The 25,648-nt window shown below is 34.2% G+C and overlaps 2 protein-coding genes across 3 annotated transcripts; both read right to left on the bottom strand.

Moving 5' to 3' along the window:
* Positions 1–1,903: 1,903 nt before the first annotated feature.
* Positions 1,904–4,499, bottom strand: LOC108343856 (subtilisin-like protease SBT1.3). Its single transcript, XM_017582270.2, has one exon. It carries the CDS (start codon positions 4,429–4,431, stop codon positions 2,086–2,088), a length of 2,346 nt encoding a protein of 781 aa, XP_017437759.1. The 5' UTR covers positions 4,432–4,499; the 3' UTR covers positions 1,904–2,085.
* A 13,332-nt stretch (positions 4,500–17,831) lies between these two features.
* LOC108344917 (cytochrome P450 704C1) lies at positions 17,832–20,742 on the bottom strand. Of its 2 annotated transcripts, XM_017583457.2 has the most exons (7): positions 20,559–20,742; positions 20,369–20,441; positions 19,928–20,143; positions 19,539–19,832; positions 18,723–19,043; positions 18,347–18,550; positions 17,832–18,278 (listed from the first exon to the last, which is right to left on the bottom strand). In XM_017583457.2, exons 1-7 carry the CDS (start codon positions 20,666–20,668, stop codon positions 18,084–18,086), a joined length of 1,413 nt encoding a protein of 470 aa, XP_017438946.1. In that variant the 5' UTR covers positions 20,669–20,742; the 3' UTR covers positions 17,832–18,083. The 2 variants fall into 2 exon arrangements, with proteins under 2 accessions (XP_017438946.1, XP_017438945.1); XM_017583456.2 differs by having other exon boundaries at positions 20,369–20,742.
* Between the last annotated feature and the right edge of the window lie 4,906 nt (positions 20,743–25,648).

Genomic DNA, 25,648 nt, shown 5'->3' on the forward strand with positions numbered 1-25,648 from the left:
GCTATCTTAATTATGATACAAATGAATGTTTAGTCACATACTCTAGATGTATATGTCTTAACATAATTGAGGTGTGTTGCAAAACTTATATTAATTAAAAATAAAATAAAATTATATTGAAACTCCTTATTAATTAAAAATAAGATTAAATTAAATTTAAAGTTCATTTATTTTAAAAAAAAGAGAGTAAAAGTTCCAAAGATTTTAATGTTTAATGTTTAATTAGTCTATTGATAACATCTTTTAGGAAATTTAATTATTTGGACAATCATATTTTTCTTTAACAAACTGATTTACAGAAAAATGCTAAAGCAAATCATATAAAGATAGTAAAATGAGATTACAAAAAATGATATCTTTCTCTTAACAGTGTGCTAAAACTATGTTTAATTAGGCAATGCATACTGACTTCCTAACTTTTTGTTGACTTAAATTTCTTAACAACTCATTTCCCATGCAGAAAAAAGCAATAAATAAATAAATAAAAACCATAACAGTATTTAATTGATTATTCAAGCAGCAAAACAATTAAAAGTACTGATCAATAATCATTAAATGTAGGTGACAAAAGTTGTATTAATTTAATAGATTAATTTTTATCCCTATTTGATTAACTTATAATTTAATATCTCAGTAACTTGTGCTAAATGATTAAGTATTCTGTTGTGACTTTTACAAATATACGACAGAAAGGTAACTGATTAATTTGAACCTTATCAATCTAAAACTAATATGACAAACATATTCATTCAAGATAATTAATACAAGCATTTATTTAGTTATTTAGTTGAATTTCTCTTTAGAATGTTTGATGTAGTAACTCATTTGAAAACAGCATAAACATTTATTATATTATTTTAGAGTGAATATGTGGGTCTCGTTTCATATTAACAGCATAAACATTCTACTGTTACGAATATAATAATCATCCATTAACCTTATTCAAGTGCATTTTAACTTTTCATAGTTGGGTTTTGATTAGTTAATTAAATTAAAAAACAAAAATTTCGTTATAAAGAAGTTTATTAAGAAAAAACTATATATAATTACTTATATATGCTCTGGATATTTGTATTGCAGTTAGTATGAACATTTTTACTTTAATATAATGTAAAACATGTCTTGTCACAAACACTATCATCGAAAAACCATGCCCTACTTTTGAATTTTGTTCAGAAAAACATTGGAAACTAGATTTATAGGACCTGCGCATGCAGGTGAACTTTGAAGGCATTGTATAAAAGAAAGCATACGTACTAAAGAATAGTGTGTCTGAATCTGTATAAGTACTTTGGACCACAAACTTTGATGAGGCCAGCAACTTAGCAGTTGAGATGCACATGCAATGAGCCTCTTCTGTTCAACTCAATTAAATTCACAGACAGATAGAGAGGTGAAGAAACAATGAAATAGCTGGAAAAGAATAGTGCAGCTTCATTTGTAAATGCTTTGCCTCATCTTTCTGCCATCCATTAACTTTTCTGTCCCAAATGGTCAAAAGGGTCTGTCTAAACTTCAACTCTCATAAATGATGAGCTATGCTTACATCACAAGGAAATTAACTAATGAAAAGCGACATATAATCGTTTGTGACAGTGAAATCCTCACTCGTGGCATCCAGTTTTGTTGCAGTAAATGATCTGCCAAGGCACAAGAGAACCAGATTTTTCTGCACAAACCAAAAATTGCATGTGTATATATTGTATTCAATATTCATATTGTTCAGTTCCTTAGTCAAGAATTCATATACTAAATGAGCATGTTCAGGAAGCAGGAGTGTATAAACTAAAACAGTGGAGGAACAAGTAGTTAATGTAATCACAACAACTGAGATTTGAGAATCAGAAATAAGTTCCACATTTGTTGGAAATTTTTAAGCATTTTGCAACTTTGAAGTTATGAATTATACGTGAATGAAGAAGATGTTGGTTCAGTCGAAGGTGGAGGAACAGGAACATAGGATAGAATACTAAAATAATAACTTTTCTGGTAATACAAAAGGATGAACTTCTAATTCCTAGTACAGAAGATTCTCTTATTGCAACAAAGAAGCACTACTGAACTTGTAAGTAGTCTGGTTGAAATTCACATTGGTGGTGCCAGCCATGTTATCACAATGGGGCTTCTCACAGTGTGCAAACCATTCTTCCATACCAGACTTCCAAATTCAGGAGATGTTTGCCGAACCCTTGGCGTGAATGTAATCTTGTAAGACAGCTTTTGGTGTTCTTTTGTGAAATTTAGAGTTTCTGGCTCAACTTTGACAGAAGCACCTTCGAATGGTGAGATCACAACTTGGTATTTGGAATCAGGTGGGCCAACATTGGTGACAGTTCTGTGAACAATCACAGGTCTAGAGAATGAAGTGGCTGTTTTCTGGGTAAAGATTGATGATATGGCTGGGTAGTTCAAGTCCCCTGGACTCGCAAGAGAGTGTTTGCAAGATCTGTTGGAATATTTGGCAAAAACTTGTAGTTGGGTTGGAGTCAGATTCTGTGTGCATAGGAATTCAAAGTAGTCCTGTGGCTCTATGTCATATACCAAACCAGGGTCCAGAGCTCTGATAGGGTCAATGTGTCCAGAACCATGATCATAAGGACTTGAAGGTTTAGCAGTTGAGGCATCTGTGAGAGTTTTTTTGGTGTTGTCAAGAACATAAGCAGTTGTCATCAAAGCAGATTTTATAGCAGCAGGGCTCCACTCAGGGTGCCTGGCTTTGAGAAAGGCTGCTACACCACTCACATGTGGGCATGACATTGAGGTTCCAGAGAGTATATTGAACTTCTCTCTCCTGTTGTCCACTTTCAAACCTGATGGACCAATGGCCTCACTCCAAGCAGCAAGAATGTTCACCCCAGGAGCTACTAAATCAGGCTTCAGAATTTCAAGGCTGAGAAAATTTGGCCCTCTTGATGAAAATGCTGCCACTACAGGAGATGGCCTTATTCCCAACCTCGTACCTTTAAAAGCTAGAGTTGCAGTAGCACTTTGACTAGATAGGACATAACTTTTGAGATCTTTTCCTTCTTTTTCTCCTATTGCAACTGCTGGAAGGAGATGGCAATCAGCAACTAGTTCTTCTCCATTAGCTTCAGTATTTGTGAGAATCATTCCCACCCCTCCTGCACTTCTCACCACATGACCCTTCTGCACTCTAGGACTAAGGCCTCTATCACATATAACTATCTTTCCTGAAACCACTTTAGGATCCATAGTCCCTTCCAAGCACATGGATCTTGGATCAACCCTGCTAGAGTTGCTCCCCAAGTACACCAAAGGGTATTGTTTCTCAATTGAAAGCACACTTTGCCCTTTGTAGAGTGAAACTCCAGTCACTATCTTACCATTTCCAAGCTTAACTTCTGCTGGAAAATCTCTATCCATTGTGCTGGCTCCAACTGTGGTGATCCATGGTGAAACATTGGTGAGGCTGGCAGGATCAGGTCCTGCATTTCCTGCAGAACATGAAACAAAAACACCCTTCTCCATTGCTCCAAATGCAGCAACAGATAAACTATCACGGTAATAAGAGGAGACTCCACCACCCAAAGAGATGGAAAGAATATCCACTCCATCAGCCACAGCTTTATCAATAGCTGACACAATATCTGAGCTAAAGCACCCACCAATCCAACACACTTTGTAAGCTGCAATCCTTGCACCTGGTGCCATTCCTCTTGCTGTGCCATTAGCATAACCAAGAAGGTTAGCCCCAAGCACAGGAGAGCCACCAACTGTAGCTGCTGTGTGAGTGCCATGCCCATCTTGATCTCTTGGTGATTTGTACTCCTTCTGCTCATTAATTCTACCAATTGCTGCTTCATATCCATGGTAGAACACTCTTGCCCCCACAACCTTTTTATTGCAGTGACTTTTTGTGAATCCTGTTCCAATCTCACAGGCACCTTTCCAATGAGCAGGTACTGGACCCATGCTTATATCTTTGAAGCTTTCACTCTCTGGCCAAATCCCAGTATCTAACACTCCCACTATAACATCACGGCCAGAAAGCTTTTCTGACCACACGTTAGGGGCTTTTTGTGGTTGAAGCCCGAGGAATGCAGGACTTCTTGTAGTGTGTAGCTCATACTTTGTATCTGGGAATATGGCCACAACTCCTTCTTCAGCCTCTAGCTTCTTAGCTTCTCCTTCAGTCAACTTAGCTGCAACACCATGAAAAGCATTCTGGTAAGTGTAGATAATTCTCTTCTCACTGTCCGCATCAGCTTCTGGAGATGTGGACAGTGCCGATTTCAGCTTTGATGAATACCATTCAAGGTGGTTGGTGAAGGCTTTTGGCATTACTGGCTTATCCATTTGAACGAGGTAAGTCTTCTTAGCAAATTGAGCATTTGCTGAGAACATCATTGTTAGAACTAGAAGATAGTTTGTAAAAAAATATCCCATGTTTCCCATTATGGTCTTGGCCATGTTTCATGCCAAAGAAGGAGAAAGATTGAGTCTTTGAAGAAGGGTGTTGGGTTAAAAGGAAGGAAGTGTGAAGAGATATTATAAGGGGATTGTGCTTCATAATTTGTCTGTCATCTTGTGGTTGAAATATTAAATGGACAATGGTACTTTACATTAGATTTTATTTTTTTACATAACATTATCTCTCACTATTTTTTACTTTTTCTTTCTCTTTAAAAATGCAAAAGTTAATTTTAGTAAGACCATTTTCCTCTTATAAAAATTGTCAAATAATAATAAAATATTATAACAGAAACTTTGTTTTCCATGTCAAATCCTAGAATGGAGAGAGAGTGACCTTTTATGTGTTCCAGCTTAAGGTAGGAGGTTGTTTTGTGTGTGACAGTCGCTGGTATGAAGTTACTGTATAATTGCAACAGTGTTTCTTGATTGACGCTTGCACTTTGTGCTCTGCATAATTATTTTAGTCATTACTTTTGAACAAGCAGCTACGTATGAGGTTGGGGACCTTAATGTAGTTTGTGCTATCTTGTGAGTTACACTGTTACTTTAAGGAATGATTATATAGTTGCAATTATAATGGTGGTTGTGTATGGTGAAATCAATTGAATTTGTTTATGTAAATTTACAGTGAAAGAGATTATGGAAACTTAGTTTTTTCCTAACAATGAAAGGGTGCACTCGAGAAACACAAAACAATATAATATAATCTACGTTAGTTAACTAATTTATAAAGTGACAGGTTACATTAAATATAATCATAGTTGACTTTCTTAAATACGTGGTTTGTTTTGACATTAACTTTAAAATCTGTAAAAAAAATATTTTACCAGGAGACAATACTAAAAAATTCCAATAAAACAAAACAATTGTAGTAATTAAATTTTTTAATTTAATCTAAATTATCTAATATTTCAAATGATCATTAAATAAACTTAAAGTATTTAAGCAAAATAAATTAAATCTAATTACTAATTATCTTGAAGATAAACTATACATTATTGTAGTATATGTAACATGTCATCATCCTAAAATGAAGTCGGATCGTGAAATAAGCAACGCAATTAAATTATGTAACTCTCAATTTTCATAAAAATAAATCTAAATTTATTAATAAAATATTTGTACGAGTCACAACTCTAATAAAATGATAAAATAAATACACATGTAAGTTAATAATATAGTTTAAAATGTAATTGTACAAAATTTAAAACTTACACTATGCCAATGGAACCTGCATGCAATCAATTAATGATATAAAAATCATAATTACAAAATAACAAATTATTTTGAACTAACTCATCAATGGAGTCAAATATATATTTTTTGTGAGTCACTCATTCATATCTATAAGTATTATTGGATATTAACTTTTGTGTTATCAAACTTTTGAATGGATTGAAACTCGACATATCCAATATATTATGATCTTTCCTATTTCATAATCAATTTATTGATGAACATAAATGATTGAATTTATTGATTAATTAAGTGTAATTATTATAATATTAAGAAATATAAATAAATAAAATTTTTCCACTGTTGCGACTAAATGTTTATAGGAAAGTTTTGCTTCTGGTAGGAAAATGTACAATGGAAAACAAATTTATTCACTCGAAAAATTATGTTGTTCCATTGTACCTACAAAATTTTCATACTAAACTTTTGACATTACCATTTAAAATTGAGTTATAAAATCATCTTTAATACAACACCGATAAATTTAATTAAATATATAATAAAAATAAGTATAACTTAAAATTTTTTGTTGGTACTGAAATTGGTTTGGCAAAATGCCTTAGCCACTTTAGAAATATGTTTAATGTCTACTCTACTAACTTAACTTCTATATTGAATAAAGATACTTGAACAATAACATCTTGAATTTCATGAACTACTATGCATGTTTAGTCTAATGGTAAAGGGACACTATGGATGATTAATTTTCCTTCAACTATTCATCGGCCTTTAGATGCAAATGATAATCTTTGATGTTGGAAATAATAATATCGAAAATAATAAAACTTTTTGAAAAAAATTGAACAATAAGTTCACACGATAGGTGAGAATTAACCCTAAAAAGGAAGAGTCATTAATTTCTTAACAACATGAAACACATAAAATTTAATTATGTATTTATAAATAGAAAAATATAAAGAAATGGGTCTAAATAAGTGACATTTGACAAATTTAACAATATAAATGTAATAAACTGAATTGGAAAATTTTGCAACCATGATTATGATTTATTGAGAGATTTGTAGCAACACATCTCTATTATTCGAACATATCATGCACTAATGCTACTTGAATTTGTTGTTAGGAATGAGACAAAAATTCTAACTTTTCACCAAAATTTTCATTAAATGACATCTTTATTTAGTATAAGACGTTTTCACTACAAGGCTATCCTTATCCTTCATAATGTTGTGCCAAAATGTCCCGACCACTTTTGGCACCATGCACTAACAATTTCAAAAGCAAATTAGAAAAAAAGAAATTACTTTATAATTTGTAATTTACTTTTTTCTGCACAAATTAAAATTTATTTATAATTTGAATTTTTTGTAAGTTCTTTAATTGTTTATATTTAACTTTAATATAAATTCATTTTATTTTATAAAAATTCATAGGGAAAAGAAATGAAGAACATAATAATGATCCTCCATTGACTGTGTCCATATCAATATCTATTATATGCCACTCATGGACGAGAATGTGGGCCCATTTGAATCCATGATTTCACCTAACCAAGTTCACAAGATTCTTGTTGTACCACATAATCTTCTTCTTACACCCCCACCGTAACTAAATATTAAAATTCTTTATTGTTCTCTTCTGATTTTTTTTTATTTGTTCATGTTTTCCTATTATCAAATTTGAAATACAATTCGAACATATTCTGGAAGAAGTATTTCAGAATTATACGTAGTTAAATGTAAATAAAAATGATTAAATATGTTAACTCCATGTTTGATTGAAAATGAAAACTAATTTGAGTCTTCCAACTGAAATCCAAAACACTATCAAGTATTAGTCCTGAAATTGATTCCCTATCTTTTTATTTCTAGTAAAAAGATTAGCATTTCTTCAATATTGGTTTTATACCCTAAAAAATATTTATATTTATGACAATTATATTAGATTTATTATGATACTTTAATTTTTTTACCAACTTCTTTGTCTTCCACCCTTTTATATTAGGTTATCTTTCTATCTTATTTCATCTTTCACAATTACATCTTAATTGAATATTTTTTTTCTACTACTTTCTTTTAAAGAAATTTTAATAGTGTGAATTTATTCCAAAGCTCGTCATATTTTTTTATTCAAAATATTTTAACTACTATGTATATTAAAATGACACAATATATATGTTGTAATATTAAACTGAAAATTATTTTAATTATATATATTATAAATTGAATTAATATCTAATTGACATAAATTTTTTAACACACATCTTCATAAAACTACTTTGAAAATTAAGATTTTTTATTTTTTAAATACTGTAAATTAGTCTAATGTAACATCCCAAAAATACAATGTAAAATCATATAATAGAATGATCACATATAATAATATTACAGCTCAGTTCTAACAAAAGATAGGACGTACGGTTAAGGCCGAACAACCTTACAAAAATAGCAGGGAGATAAAATTTTACAAATGGCTACAAATATAGGACGAACGACTTATAACTCTTCAAATGCAGAACGGTCAAATCAAAAGATAAAGAAAATGTATGACCGAACGCTCCTACAAAAGGGTAGGCCAACAACTGACCGAGCGTCATAAGGTTCGACCTTCACGTCCGTCTTTTCCAATGCTTCATCCAGCAACTCTTCTCCTTCTGCTCCCACCCACAGGGTGATCATCGCAATGATAAGAACGAACGAACGGGAATACAAGACAAGACAGGAAATAGGGTAAGCTTATGTAATTTAATTCATGTATAAACATATATTTCACACAATCAATCAAACAAGATAAATCATCATTCGTTCATACAAAAGCCTAAGACTAGACTGACTGTCCAGACTGTATGAAATCTGTGTAGCTACGACGTTCGTGCACCCGGGTGATGTAGTAACTGGGATACCCTCAACAGCTGCCACCCGAGGTTACTTCTATCTATCCAAATTAACCATAAGGACTAGGACCTCCTGCCGTTCCCACACATGACCTACCCTCCTCTACGTGAGGACGAGTACTCACGGAACATCAGGATGAACCGCCAGCTTAGCATGACCACATTCATACTTTACCAATTTCAATATTCATTCATGAGTCATTCCTCCTCGGAACGCTCATCCATAATCCAACACATTTCATCCATATCATATTACCTTCATCTTTCATTAATAATCATCTCACTTAAACCTTTAGCTCATAGATCCGTAAAGACACCAAATACCGAACGTTCAACCATAACTCAGAACGAGACCGAACACTTGGAGCGAGACCAAAGGTCTCCAATCCCAAGCGGATCAAAATCGAGAGAGAGAGAGAATCATTGATTTAAGAAAGGAAGTAATTAACATAATAAAGTCTTGAGGACGACTAGAATCAAACGTTTATATACTAAGTGAGCCAATTGAATGACCTAACTCACGAGTTAGACCGAACACCAACACACCTAGGCCGAGTACTAAAACTCTAGGCTGGAACCAGTTTAGACATACACTGAAGGACATCAAATAAGGGTACTTAATGGATCAGGTAAATAAACCGAACGTCAATTAATTTTACTTAGCCTTTGAAGTAACGAAACACCAATAACCATTAAAATGTCAGTCAAAGACTGAACACTATAGTGAGCGAACCCTATTGGGCTTGAACGAACGCTCTTATTATGAAGTTAGCTTAAGGAACTAGAACGAGTGTCTGGTGTAAGACCAAACACTTGCTTAGTACGAACACTTGGTATAAGATCAAGTGCTACTAAACTTAAAGAGAAGAGGCTTGATAAATACAATGGATACAATTTTGAGTAGTGTTTAAGAATAAACTAAGAGATACAAATACATATATACATACTTAAGTTTACAACTAAATACCAAGAAACAACTATGTTTGGCCGAACGCTCATGGACAGTATTTCGAAACGAAGACGCTCGTCCTCAACTAGGATTCTTCCCAAATGAAAGAATCTAATTCTAACTAAATTTACTAGAAATACCGAACGGTCAATGACCGTTCAGTGATGAACGTACTCTATCATAGGGAATTTCATACCAGAATCATTTATATTCAAACTCATTTCTCAACATATAGTTTCATAATTTCATACATTCATATCATAGTTAATTTTCATACTTCATACAATCCAAACATATCAACCATCATATATCATATTAATTCAGTCAATTCAACGAACTTTCAGGCAATTCAAATAATCATACAAATTAAATTAATAAGTTTCCCTTACCTCTGAGCGTGACCGAACGTTCCCAGAGGCAGAATAAAATTTCCCCACTACAGGTTCTTCTATCGTCAACGCTCGACAATTCCAACTACACCAAGTGACAACCCAATCAGAACCACTCATATTGAGAATGGTGATCAACACATGAAACCAGAACTGGGTTTGCATGTCTAAGAAAACGAACGACGGGGCTAAGAGAAGGACTTACCAGCTCAGCTTCACAAACCGAACGGTTTATCTGGAAGCTCTTGACGCCGGAAGTGCTTCTACGGTGTCTGAACGGAGATCGGAGAAGAAACGGTGAAGATTTCTTAGAGAGAAGATGAAGGAGATGTAGTGAGAAGGAGGAGAAAATGAAGTTCCAGAGTTTGGAAGAGAGGTTGCATGTAGAGAGTGGTGTGGATTTCTGAAAACTCAAAGTTTTCCTTCCAACGTCAAAAACGGACGTCCGCTCAGCTTCCAACACCTGTCGTCCATCGTCTGAGTGTCGAGCCCCCCTCTTGACACGTGAACTCCACTAAAACTAATCCTGAGTGTGTTTTAAATGGGCTCTGACATCTAATATTTAGTTGATGTTAAATTTCTAATATATAAAACATGCTATTGGTATCTCTTTAATATTATCATTTTTAAGAGATTCTACAATAACCAAAAGTACATGTTCATTTTTATATAAAGCCTCTCTATAGCATATTTTAGCATACAAATAAGAAATACGTTATATTTTTTTCCTTATGTTTGTTTTGAAGGATGAATTTGAGTTAGATTTAGTGGATGAATTTGAAGATAATTTGTTTTGTTTGTTTTTGTTTTAAGGAATTTGGAGGTAAAAATAAATATATTTGAAACTAAAGTCTCGTGAATGATTTGATAGATGTAATATTACAATTTTTTTCTTTATAGTTAAAATTAATATATATATATATATATTATTACTTTTCAGTTTTATGTTTAGGTTTCTTCCTTTTAGTTTGTGATAGTTGAGCCAATAACACATGAAAAAGCAAGGTTACTTTTGTTATTGTATGGTGTTGAGTTGACTTTTACGGCTTATCTTTGTATTCGAGTAAGGATATGAAAAACTCAAATCACCGTTTTTGCAATCCACTTACACAAATATTTTGTTTACAAAGACGGATTTTGTTGAAAATGGTTGAAGTGTGAATTGAAAGTTATTAAAAAAGCAAAATTAAACACATGATTAAATATTCATGAACACATTATTTTAAAATTTTGGATTAAAAGTGATATTTTATATGCGTGGATGAGGTGATAAAAACCTCTACAAAATAATGGAAAATGATACTTGAACAACCTCTTTTGACAACATATAGACACAAGACAAGTGTCTAAATGCTATTGGTCCAGGTGGAAAATGGTTTCAGATTTTTTAATGACGTGGAAAGAGATTTCAGTCGCAGAGAGGTTTCAAATTTGAGGGTTTCATTTTCAGTTTTGGAATTTGAATTTGGGGCATTGGTAGAGAGAGAAGAGAAGCTTGAGAGAGAGCGGGAACCCTAGAGTGAGAGTGCCGCCGGAGTCCGTCTTCCTCCGACCAGCCACGATTGCCGTCGGAGTTCGTGTTCCTCCGACCAGCCACGAGTGCCGTCGTTCTGCCCGAAGGTTCCGCCATTTCGAAGCACCGTTCAACGCCGAAACCACCATTGACATGAGTTTTAAAGCTTCTCGTTGTTTGTTTCGCTACAACCTCCGTTTGGAAGCACTGTCGTAGGTGAAAACCACCATTGAAGACGAAAAAACATAGTTTGTAAGTTTACGTGGTTCGTTTTGATTTTCTTTTCTTGTTGTTGTTTGGTGATTTTCACTTATTTTAAATATTTGAATTTTTTTTATCATTTCGGGATTGTTGTATTTTTTGGGTGCAAAGTTACAAAAATTTTACACGCGAAATACTTTTAATTGTTATGCAGGTGATGTCAATGAAACATATTTTATAGGAAATGTTGATGAAGATTCTCGCCAAGTAGTAAAATACACTTATGAGTTCTTGGAGAAGGAAATATTCATTGGTATATATCCATTTGATATCAATTATAGCAGTCATAAATTTCTTGCTTGTTATGTCTGATGTGTATCATAAATTTTCTTATTCATAAATAAAAACTACATATGATCTTAAAATTGTTGATTTGGCCATTCTCTTCAATCCCAAATTTTAAGGTAATAAAGCACATTGTCATTAACATAATAAATTAGGACATAAGAACATGTTGAGTAAGTAGTGAATCATACCATATGAGCTACTCGGTATGTTGTAGATAAGCATGTATTGAAACTATTAATAGTTGATGTTTATGGATGACCATACAAGTATGCATTTTGCATTCGGATTATATTGTGCTTATTTGGTTTGAAATACTTTATAATTAAAATGTATATATATTCACTTCAAATTGAAGCTCAAGTGAAGAGGAAGAAAAGAAAATATCAAAAAGTTTGAGGCACAATGGAAGCCACAAAGCTGATTTCTGACTGCATAGCTGCTTCTTGGGAAGAAGAGCAGAAGACCAAGTGTTGTTTAAGGTAACACACACAACCTTTCAGTATATTGTATCTCTAACACATTCTTTGTAAACCATTTTCCAAATTATAAACAAGTGAACTGAATATTGAAATGCATAAGTAAATTTGTGATTTCTAATAAATTTGTTAATATTATCTTTATGTTGTTTACATCTGATAATATGTGTAGGTATCATATAGAAGAAGCAAAAATCTGAGCTTGAGTAAACCTCTAAAGTGCTAAAGCAGAGGCCAGGTCAAGAAAGCTCGAGGTATTTCATTGTCATTGATAAACTATACTTTGTGTAACAAATTTGTATAGTTTCTTGCACAATAAAAGAAATAGGCAGAAAAGAGGAATGTGATATAAAATTAATGGATAATAAAAAAGGATGAAGAGAAAAAAATACTATAAAAAGTGTTTAATTAATAAATAACTAGTATGAAAATGATATTCTAAGCCATAGATGTACTACTACCATAATATAAGTAGTATGAAAAAGGTATCTTAAGTCATAGCTGTAATAGCCGTAATTGTTGAATCCTAAACCAAATGAGTTTAATTCCACTCCTCCTAAACTTTATCGGCTGTTGTTACATGGATTAATGAAGAAGCACATGAGCAAACTTTATCTACTGCTGTTACATGCACAATATTGGCAACTGCAGGACCTTGACGATCTCGTGTTCTTCCTACTCTATATAAGGTGATTGCTTCACTCATTAAATATTTTAAAAGTCATGTTTGCAAAGGTCAAATTTCATCAACAATGCTCAAAGTTGAAGATTTATCCAATATTGCAGAAGGTATTTGTTGGAAGTTGGTCTACTACTTCAACAACAATGAAGAATGAAACAAGCAGAAGCCATTTTCATGTTCAAGGATGTGCTTACCTGTTGCATGTAGATGTTTGTTATGTAATTGTTAATGAAAGACAATGATTTGTTATTGTTTTTTTTTATCATTTTTTATGTGAATGTTGTATGAATTTAAACTTGCAAATTTGGTTTTGTCACCATTTTGTGACATCAAACTCAACGTACAACACCCGGGTAACAAAATTCCCAAAGTTGTTGAATTGGATTGATATCAATATCGGGAGAAGTTCATCAGAAGTGCTTTGGCTAAGGCATCGGTGAGTTGTTGGTGATTTGATGAATGTGTTAGTGCCATGTATTTTATATTTGGTGTTTTATGTAATGAAATTTGTTAATGACATTGCAGGTTGTTGTTGATGTTGATGTGTCCAAAGAAGAGCTTTGTTATGGTATGGTGACAGACGTTGTTTAGAAATATGGTGTTCCATTTAACAAACAAAATAAAGGAGTTAAGGAGAAATTAATTCGTGTTGTAGAAGAACAAACACGAGTTATTTTGGACATGCAAAGTAGTATTCATGATTTAAGAAAGTTGGTTGAAGAGGGTGAAGATTTTATGGAGGAACCGTTTTGGGGAAGTGAAGATCCTTGTCAAAGCACAATGTACCATCGTATGAAGGCTGAACCACGAAGACAGATTAAGAGTCATGCAAAAAGAACTCCATTTACTGTAGATGGTAAAAGAAAAAAATGAGTAGTTCAAAAAATTGTTGTAGAATAGGAAATGTAAATGTTAGTTAATATCATGATGTTTGGTATCCTGTTGAAAAATTTAGTTAATTTCGAAAACATTGGTAAAATATTATGAAGGTCATAATGTGACTTAAGGTGTATGTTATTGTTGATGATAGAGCAAGGCTGTTGAAATGACGTTTGTATGGACATGATACATACTTATTTGATAGCTACGTCCGGATGGTGGATTTGAAACATGTTTTGTTGATCTTAGAGAATGGTTGTTGAAATGAATAGATTGTCGATTTGGTACTTCATTTTTGAAGAGCGCAATTGATTACAAAGGCATTAAATTGGATTAAATTATTCGTGATACAACATCGTTGCATGACCAAGGAACAATATTTAGTAAAACTCATGGTGAAAAAACAACAAAGGTAGCAAAGGCAAAATAAGTGGGTACTTCAAGCAAAGATTTTGTACAAGGAGGTCAACTACGAAGATGACACTCACTTTGGAGTGCCTAATTCATTTCTAATCATTTTTTTCAACTTAAAACTGATGCAGAACAAATTCCTATGCCATTTATACAGAGTTGCATGGCCAATGAACAATATTTATTAAAACTCATGCTGCAAAAACAACAATGGTAGCAAAGAAAAAATAAGTGGGTACTTCAAACAAATATTTTGCACTAGGAAATCAACTACAAAGATGACACTCACTTTGGAATGCCTAATTCATTTCTAATAATCTTTTCAACTTAAAACTGATGTGGAACCAATTACTATACCATTTATGTAGAGTTGCATGGCCAAGGAACAATATTTATTAAAACTCATGCTGCAGAAACAATAATGGTAGCAAAGACAAAATAAGTGGGTACTTCAGGAAAAGATTTTGTACAAGGAGGTCAACTACGAAGATGACACTCACTTTGGAGTGCCTAATTTATTTCTAATAATCTTTTCAACTTAAAATTGATGTGGAACCAATTACTATACCATTTATGTAGAGTTGCATGGCCAAAGAACAATATTTATTAAAACTCATGCTGCAGAAACAACAATGGTAGCAAAGACAAAATAAGTGGGTACTTCCGGCAAAGATTTTGCACAAGGAGATCGACTCTGAAGATGACACTAACTTTGGAGTGCCTAATTCATTTCTAATCATCTTTTCAACTTAAAACTGATGTGAAACCAATTACTATACCATTTATGTAGAGTTGCATGGCCAAGGAACAATATTTATTAAAACTCATGCTGCAGAAACAACAATGGTAGCGAAGACAAAATAAGTGGGTACTTCAGACAAAGATTTTGCACAAAGAGATCAACTACGAAGATGACACTCACTTTGGAGTGACTAATTCATTTATAATAATCTTTTCAACTTAAAACTGATGCAGAACAAATTACTATGCCATTTATATAGAGTTTCATGGCCAAGGAACAATATTTATTAAAACTCATGGTGCAAAAACAACAATGGTAGCAAAGGCAAAATAAGTAGGTACTTTTGACAAATATTTTGCACAAGGAGATCAACTCTGAAGATGACACTCACTTTGGAGTGCCTAATTCATTTATAATAATCTTTTCAACTTAAAACTAATGTGGAACCAATTACTATACCATTTATATAGAGTTGCATGACCAAAGAACAATATTTATTAAAACTCATGGTGTAGAAACAACTATGGTAGCAAAGGAAAAATAAATGGGTACTTCAGGCAAATATCTTGCACATGGAGGTGAACTATGAAGATGACACTCATTTTGGAGTGCCTAATTTATATCTAATCATTTTTGCAACTTAAAACTGATGTGGAATCAATTATTATTTAAGGCAAAGGTTTATTCTTCAAACTTAATGGACATCCAACTCATGTTAATGCATTCATTGACATTTAACCCAATTTATTTTCATCATTTTTTTCTACATAAAACCTGTGCATAAAAGATTTCATAAATATTCACATCCAAATTTAGTGGGGATTACAATACAAACATTTAAAACATTGATCATTTTGATCTTCAAATTTCATGAACAATAAATGTAAGCACTCATTTTCTTTCAACATTTTTAACAACAAATATGTACATTCAGTCCTCATTAATACATATCGAAAAAGTTCTAAAGAAACCATTAATAAAGTTGCAAAAATCCCTATTCAACAACATCTACTCAATGCCTAAATCCTGCAACACTTCATCCCTCCGCACATTGTGCACATCCAAAATCTAATCACAAATATATTTCTCCCTAACCTGTTATAGTTCCTCCTGCAAAGAAAAAAAATGCACAACATATCAATAAAATGCACAATTTCAATCAAAGCTTCAAAACATTATCATTTTTAAAATGTGATCCATCACTACCAAACCAAACATAATACAAAACCATAGTAAAATTAACCCAACAACAACTCAAAAAACCAAACATAATACAAAACCATAGTCTAAATAACCCAATATCAACCAGAAACCCAATGAATTCGTACTTTCCAACAAAAAATCGCATCAACCATTAAATGTTCTATACACCTTCATTTCACACTAAACCATACGAGGAAAAACACTCAAATAATACAACAATCCATAAATGCCCAAAATAATTTAAACACCGAACACAAAAAATGCATTACCCAAAAGAACAGAGCCAACCTTCAAAAAACACCTCCAATGGCAGTTTCCAACTTCGATGGTTCCTTGACGCGTAAAGGCGGCGCCTACAAAGTTGCCTTCACCAATTACAGTCCGACCAACTTCAACGGCGACAGTCCGACCACACTTCAATGAAGACGAGCGCTTCTAGGTGGCTGAAACAGAAAACGCTACAACAAACACGTGAACAACGACACTTCGACAAACAAAGGACCGCGACACTTCATTGAAGGTTGCTCTAAAGCAACAGAACAGACAAATGAATTAAACAATATGATCCTCAAAGATACAATAGCAAGAAACTATACAAATTTACACAAAAATATAGTTTATTAATGACAATTAAATACCTCGAGCTTTCTTGATCTAGCCTCTGCTTTAGCACTTTGGAGGTTTACTCAAGTTCGAATTTTTGCTTCTTCTATCTGATACCTACAAACACATTATCATATGTAAACAACATAAAGAAAATATTAACAAATTTATTAGAAATAAAAAAATTTACTTATGCATTTCAATATTTAGTTCACTTGTTCATAATTTGCTCCCAAAAAATATAACAATCCCGAAATGATAAAAAAATTCAAATAATTAAAATAAGTGAAAATCACCGAACAACAACAAGAAAAGAAAATCAAAACGAACCACGGAAACTTACAAACTATGTTTTTTCGTCTTCAATGGTGGTTTTCACCTACGACAGTGCTTCCAAACGGAGGTTGTAGTGAAACAAACGACAGGAAGCTTTAAAACCCATGTCAATGGTGGTTTCGGCGTTGAACGGTGCTTCGAAATGGCGGAACCTTCGGGCAGAACGACGACACTCGTGGCTGGTCCGACGAAGACGGACTCCGGCGGCACTCGTGGCTGGTCGGAGGAACACGAACTCCGACGGCAATCGTGGCTGGTCGGAGGAAGACGGACTCCGGCGGCACTCTCACTCTAGGGTTCCCGCTCTCTCTCAAGCTTCTCTTCTCTCTCTACCAATGCCCCAAATTCAAATTCCAAAACTGAAAATGAAACCCTCAAATTTGAAACCTGCGACTGAAATCTCTTTCCACGTCATTAAAAAATCTGAAACCATTTTCCACCTGGACCAATAGCATTTAGACACCTGTCCCGTGTCTAAATGTTGTCAAAAGAGGTTGTTCAAGTATCATTTTCCTAAAATAAACCAACTATGTCATGCAATTTAATTTTCTCGGGTGTCACAAGTATTATAATAAAGATTTTATTGCAACATTGTATATATTACAATAAGGTGATGTAGTTACAGAGAAAAAATGCTATTAAATCTATGTTCTAAATTAAACAACTATTGTAATCTACCCTGAAAATGAAGGATACAGTGGAGAAAGACTAGTTGAATTACAAGTCTATAGTTGGTCTTTTATTCACCCAAACACTAAAACGCACTCTGTATTTTACCAAAAACATTCACAACATATTATCCATTGGTCTTTTAGAAGCCACAAATTCTAACCCATAAGCTCGAATCTCCGAGAAGCATGCAGATGAAGACCACCATCAATGTGAAGAGTGAGCATAGTCTTATAATTCACCGATTCATTTTGGACAGCCAGCTTGAATTTGTAGCTGTGACAAAGAACAGCAGCAAAAGTTTTCATCTGCCTGTATGCAAAATCTTTCCCCAGACAAATTCTTGGACCGCCCTGCATAGTGATAACAAGTTGAATTTCAAAGTTTCAATCACTCAGTTTCAATTATTGCACTTGCTAACCTGAAAGGCTGTGAACTTGAAAGAACTCTCTGGTTGAAAAGTTCCACTTTCATCAAGCCATCTCTCTGGTCGAAATTCCTCTGCATCTTCACCCCAGATGAATTCCATCCTACCCATGGAATATGACTGATATGATATAGAATCACCTTTCCTAATTCTAAATCCATCAGGTAAAGTTTCATCTGATGAGCAAAGTTTGCCATCCTGTACCATCACAGATAAAATCTTTAAACAGAATGGACTCGTAAGGGAGATGCTCATAAAATGTTAAAGTTTGTTAAAATATTAACACTTCGCATAAAACCCTTTTTTTTTTTTTTTCTTTTTGGCTTTTTAACGTTTGATTTTTAATGCATATAGTGCACAAGTTCATTACAATTGGAACGGCAGGGTAAAGTCTGAGTGTTTCAGTTAAAGCTGCATGCAAAAAGTGCATCTTTCCCAGGGCCTCATCGGTTAGGCTATCTGCAAGTTCATCAATACTACAAGTGTTCTTCAACTTTGTTACTTCTCCAACTTCATGCACAACTTTTTCTTGGATATGTGGATGCTTGCATAGCATGTAAAAGAACCAGGAAAGAGTAGCAGCTGTTGTATCTCTTCCTGCAATCACGAAGCTGAGAATAATGTCTCTTAGGTACTTAGGATCTGTCTCATTCAATGCCAGAAACCTTGACACCATATCTGCTTTTTTCTCCTGTAAATAGATGTACATATCAAATAACAAGAGTTTAATATCTATGCTCAATTGTTGTAAATTTTTCTTACCATTTGAATCAATAAAAAATACTAATAGATATAATATTTAAGTAAGGGATTCAATGACTCTACTTCCTAAACTAATATGTGAAATATTAGAATTCTAAACCTGAGTCTAAGTCTAAAGTATAAATGAAAAAATAGAGTATTATGTATAAAATTGAAGATCCATTAACAAATTTGTCTTAAATAAAAATTGGTATTAATTTCATACGTGATTATGGTCTTATTTTATTTTTAAAATAAACTAATTCTAATTTTACATTAAAATTTAAAGATTAAAAATATATTTAATTTTTTCTAATGATAAAAGTCAACAAACTTACTATATGTAACAATTTATGATTGTATTGCAGCTTAAAAAGCCTTCACATTATGAATGCCTATATTATTTACTTAGGATTACAAGAGGGGTGGCAAAAATTTTACTCACAGAAAAATCAGATTGTGATGACTTCTGCACTTGCTCTGTCTTGATTCTGATTAGTTTGTAAACAAAATCATCCACCTCTTTAACGCGGTTTCTAAGTACTGCCTCTGATCCAATGTTGAGAAAACGCTTGATCTTCCATAAAACATCGACATACCGATACAACGTTATAGCACTTGCTTCGTCAAAGGCATTGGAGAATTGAGTGCCTTCTTCGTATGTTCCGTATATGGTGTCCAAGTCTACACCAAGAACAATCTTAAAGACCGAGTCCAAGGTTGATTTCATAAACAGTTCCTGTCAATAAACACCATGAGATTAATATTATACATCCTTTATTTTATTTATAATGGACTTCACCGCTTTGTATCAAGCATGTAACAAAATCTTACTTGGAAGTCAACTGCATTATTTGACATAGCTGTTTTTGAAACAACTCCTGCAAGTTTTACTGCATTGGATTTGAACACTTCAAGGCTAAAATCTCTCACTATTTTGGTTCCAATTTCATAGCTCGCAACCTTTCTCTGATGTAGCCACTTCTCGCCGTCCACTGAGAATATTCCATCACCTAAAAGATCTGTCAATTTCTCATAGTGGTACCAGCCCTGTAACAGCATATGAGAATAAGAATAGATGTTTATGTGTAGTAAGTTTTGAGTCATGCTTTTTGAAACAAGATAACAAAAGAAGAGAAATAAACAACACAAGAATTTAACGTGATTCATAGTATTGTACGTTTATGTCCACATTCCTCTATGAAATATATTTGAAATTCTAACATTCAGATGATGAAAGAGTGCTTCTACCATAACATCTTTGACAATTAGTACCTTCTCATAGTTTGCAAAGTTTGTTTTGAGGATGTATTCAACATTGACAGGATCCACAGTGTAAATTTCACTCCTGCGAAACCAAAGCAACCGGTAACTCGTGTGTTTTCTGGCAAGATCAGTCATGTAATCGTGCAGATTGCGGAAGTTGAGCAACAGGTCTAACATAGTTCCCGCAACCACATGGTACCTTCCTTTTTTGCAGATGAAACTTCTGAAAATGACAAAGACTGTTAAAGCTATAGCTGCAAAGGTTGCAATTGCAGACATTGGATCACAATGAAATTCCAAGAATCTCATGATGTGAAGATGTTAAGCTACTCAGTTTGGTCAGAGAAGATGAAGAGAGATAATGGAGGAAAGGGTTGTTATTATATGATGATTTGCAATTGGAAGGAAAGTGCTTATATAGTATACTATAGTATAGGATGATGACCATGAAGGTAGAAAAGGTTTAGTTACTAAATTGTTTTCTAAACTATTTTCAAGTAGGTATAGGTTCTCAAAGTAGAACAGCAGCTTAAAGAGTGGTTCAATTTTTCTAAATTGGGCTTACGTCACCATTACTGCAACAATAATTTTGGGTAATAATAAAGGTTAGGTGTGAATATATTTATTAATATGCATCAACAATAAAGATATAAGCTAATTATTAGTTATCTTTCAATTATTGATTTTTAATAAAACCAACTCCAAGTGTAATTAAATTGTCGCTTCATCTCCTAAGTTATATACTATATTAGAATGAATTTTGAATCAAAATATAAGGTAATACAAATTCGTTTTTAAAATTATTTTTTCATTTGAAAATGAATTTTGAAACATAATTATCGTTTTATAAACGATATTAATATTCTGATCTCAAACCTATTGAGATGATATAGTTAAAATCAATCATCACAATCATAAAAGTGTTTAAGAAAATTAAAAAAATATAAATGTATTTAATTTATCCATGTACTGAAACACTATTAAACTATAATATTTGAAGTTTAATATACCGAAACATTAATTTGAGTCATGATTCCTCTTTTATAATATTTTTAGCCCATATATGTCTTTCTAAATTATCCACATAATTAAGATTGTTGGGCCCTTAAATATATTGTTAGATGCATATAGGTATGAAGAATAAAAAATCGTTAAGAAAAAATAATTTCAATATCTTGAAAAGTTAAACTATATGTTACTGTAGATCTTTATCACCATGATTCCCGCAGAAGAAATAAAATTAAAGAGGAGAGTGGTGTTGAAAAGGGTAGGAGGGGAATATTAATTGAGTTTGTTTGATTGAGAAAATTAACTAATGAAAAGATATTGTATTTACTCAAAATCATATCAAATATCGTTCTTTTAAAGTTATATACAAAAACTTGGTAGGGTTTTTCTTAAGAAGACACAAAACTTATCAATAAAATAATAAAATTAGTAATCTAAGACTTATTTATACACTTGAGATATATTAATAATTTTGTAAGATAATTTTTTTTTATTAAAACAAGCCATCACTTACAATAACTAATATTCATTACTGTACTAGTTGAAGCTTCCTGGGTCTGTTCAGTTAAACGTTTTTCACATTAATTTTTTCTTCTAACTATTTTAGACATATTTTAATAATGATATATAAGTTTAATGATTATGTTTTTTAATCATTTTATTAAATTATATATTTTTTATACCTTACATTTTGTTTTATTTAAGATAAGATATATTTTCTCCCTTCCTATTTCCTCTTTTTTTTCTTCTAATATTTCCTTTAACTTTATTTTTTGAAACCAAACAAAAAACACTAGTACATTAAAGGGATATGGCCTCGGTTACTTACGCTTATAAACACCGATTCTGTAACCGGTGCATATCCACACGAGGTAAAACCTCTATCTCTTTTTGCTTCGGTTGTCAGCCGAGTCAATATCTCATATTCTCCTGCCTCGGTTAGGACCTGAACCGAGACAGTACAGTGAAAGCAGTGTGTTGAAAGCAGAAAACGCAGAAAGCAGAAATTGAAAGCAGAAAGCAAGCATTGAACACAAACAAAATCTGATAATGCAATGTTGAAAGCAGAAAGCATTGAACACTGATAATGCACCTTGCAGGCAAATCCATTCAATGTTTGTGGAACTAAGAAAAGGTCTTTCTTCTAAAAACACGAGATCATATCATATTTATTCAATATTACATAGAAGAAAAACAACAACACTAAAGTTTTGCAAGACCACCAAAAACACAAATGAAGCAAAAATCCCGCTGCGCCCAAAACACAGATCAAGCAAAAATCCCGCCGTAGAGTCGCCGCAGAGCCGCCGCGCCCTCCGCATTTTCCTCTGCCGCTTCTCCTCCTCCTCCGCCGTCATCAAACCCTAACTCGCACCACCACCATCAACATCAGAAAAACCCCAATCGCAACCTGTTCAACCTCCATGGCCGCCGCGAATCAGCAACCTCAGACGACGCCGCGAATCCACAACCATCAACATCAAACCCTAACGGCCACCGCTTGCTCTTCCCTCCAGAGGCGACGCACTCAAACGAGGTGGAAGCTGCGCAGCCGTCGCACAACGAGGTGGTGGCTCCCGGCGGTAGGGTTTTCGCGAACAGCCGAAGGGATCTCGTTTTCGGAGGCAGCAATGGCGGAGGGCTCGCCGATCTGGAGCAGCTTGGCGATCTGGAGCGGCTTGGCGATGGCGATCTGGAGCGACGGAGGCAGCAGTGGCGGAGGCTACAGTAGAATGGGAGAGAACGAAGGGAAGAGTGGGAGAGCACGACATAGAAGAAGTGAGAGCACGAAATATGTTGGGAGAAGTGAGAGCACGAGGGAGGGAAGAAGAAGATGTTGGGCGGTGGAAGTGAAAAATATCATAAGAGATATGGAGAAGGAGCACATGCCTCGGTTTTCATCAAAACCGAGTTAGTAGTGCTTTTTAGGCATCGGTTGCTGAGCAACCGATTTAATAGCTCTTATCAGTCCCATCAGCTGTAAAGTGGAGTAGGTTTGGACACCGGTTTATGCCTTGGTTTTACGTAGAACCGAGTTAGTAGCACGTTTTAGGCATCGGTCATGGGGCAACCGAAGCATATACTTAAGTTATTATTACGAATCTGCCACCGTGCTTTTATACGCTTCGGTTTCGCTTAAACCGAAGCGTATATTGCGCTTTCTAATCCTTTTTTTTTACTAGTGAAATAGGTGACAAATAGTACTAGATGTCCAAGCATTTTTTTTTTCACATTTTTCATCAATTAGAGGTGTTAATTTTATTCATAATTAATGGGTCAACTCTAATCTACTCTTGAATAACTCTTGTTTTATAGAGTCATAAGTGAGTTGAAAAAAGTTCTAATTCCTAAAAACCTATTTTAAAGTGGGTTAGAATCAGGGTCAAAATAAGTTTGACTCCACTATAAGACTTTAATTAACTCATAAATACAACACCTTTAGCTTGGATCAAAGATTGACCTAAGCTATCTTGACTTTAAGGTTGACATGAGTCCACTTGGATCGAAGTTAGAGCTGAGTTGACCTAAATTAAAGTTTGAATCGAGTTAACTTGAACTAAAGTTTGAGTTAAGCAGGGTTGGGACAAAGGTCAAGTAGAGTCAGTCAGGTTAAAAGTCGAGACGAGACTGCCAAGTAGAAGGTAATGAAGGACAAGATAGGTCGACCTTAGTCGAAAGTTGAGAGGTAGTCTGGATCGAAGGTTGAGACAGGTTGTCCCAACTGAATGTCGAAACAGGACAACCTGGGCCAGTTTGAGAAAAGATGACTTGGCCAAAGGTTGAGACTGAACGACCCAAGCATAATGTAGATATGGTTGGCTCAGGGTCAAAAGTTAAAATGTGCCAGCTTGAGTTGAAGAATGAGATGGGTTGAGCCGTTCAGAAATGGATTGGCTCGGATCATAGGTCGAGACAGACAGACTCAGGTAAAAGGTCGAGACGGGTCAGCCTGTGAAGAAGGTTGAGATGTGCAGGCTTGTGAAGAAGATTGAGACAAGTAAACCCGGATAGAAGGTTAAAACATGTCAGTTTGAGCCAAAGCTTGAGATGGGTCAGTGCCAACGTCATGACGAGCGAGCTCGAGTTAAAGGTCAAGATGGTAAGCCCAGGTCGAAGATAAAAATGGGTTAGCTCGAGCTGAAGGTTGAAACATGTTAGCTTAGACCGATGGTCGAGATGAGTCGAAAGTTAAAAGAGGTAGGTCCAAGTTGAAGGACGAGACATGTCATAGGTTAAGACGGGTTGACCCAGGCAAAATGTGGAGACGATTGGCCTAGGTCAAAAGCTGAGACAAATCAGTTTAAATTGAAGGTCGAGACATGGTGTTGTGGGTCGAAGGTTAAGATAGGTTGATTCTAATGAAAGATCAAGACAAAATGGCCCTGATAAAAGGTTAAGAGAAATTGACTTGGACAAGAGGTCTAAGACGAGTCGACTCCTACAAAAGGTTGAGACAAGTCGTTCGATGTTAAAGTTATAGGCAAGCCAACTAGGTGAAGGACAACTCAGGCCAAAGGTTAAATCAAGTTGGCCCAAGCTGAAGATCAAATCAGGTCGGCTCAAGCTGAAGGTTGACTCGAATTGGTCTGGTCGATATTCGATTCGAATAAACCTGAATCCATAGTTAAGCTAAGTCAACCTAGCCCGAAGGTTTATATGAGTTAGCTTTGGCCGAAGGTTAGGACAAGTCGGTCAAGGTTAAATGTTGTGGCAAGTCGGCTTAAGCAAAGGTCTAGATGAATCAACCCTTGCTGAAGTTCTAGCCAATTCGACCCACATAAGTTTGTGCCCAGATTCGATCCAAGTTGGCCTAACCTGAAGGGTTTATAGCCAATTCAGACAACATTGAGGGTAGAATCGAGTCAACCTAGGTTCTATCCAATCCTATCTATCTTGATCTTATACTAACTCACATAGATTGACCCATGGGTTGACCCTGATCCATGAGACTTTTACAACTATTTTAGTTTTATGGACTTTCCTTGTCTGAACCTTTTGACCCTGTGGGCTATTTTGACCTTGATCCATCGGTCAAGGTTAAGCCTATAAGGCTGGACTAAATTGACATGCTACTTGTGATTGATTTCACGTACATTTATCTATCAAATTACACAAACTTGTGAATTGAAATAAATTTGACAAAGTAAATTAAGATTATTCAATTACTTTTTTTTACTAGAAACATGTTTCTTCTTCTAGTTATCTTTATTCCATATAAGATCTCCAACACATCTTTTCATGTTAAAGAATGAACACCATGAACATGAAATTAGATATAAC

Source organism: Vigna angularis, chromosome 8, assembly GCF_016808095.1.
Source record: "Vigna angularis cultivar LongXiaoDou No.4 chromosome 8, ASM1680809v1, whole genome shotgun sequence".
Taxonomy (NCBI): Eukaryota; Viridiplantae; Streptophyta; class Magnoliopsida; order Fabales; family Fabaceae; genus Vigna; species Vigna angularis.

Bases quoted from the DNA above. Each gene is read 5' to 3' on its own strand.
- LOC108344917 (XM_017583456.2), bottom strand. From the start codon at position 20,668: ATGAGATTCTTGGAATTTCATTGTGATCCAATGTCTGCAATTGCAACC. The intron at 19,044-19,538 runs GTGAGTAAAATT...ATCTATTTACAG, and splicing joins CATCACAATCTGATTTTTCT to GAGAAAAAAGCAGATATGGT. The intron at 18,551-18,722 runs GTAATGAACTTG...GTGATGGTACAG, and splicing joins TTTACCCTGCCGTTCCAATT to GATGGCAAACTTTGCTCATC.
- LOC108343856 (XM_017582270.2), bottom strand. From the start codon at position 4,431: ATGGCCAAGACCATAATGGGAAACATGGGATATTTTTTTACAAACTAT.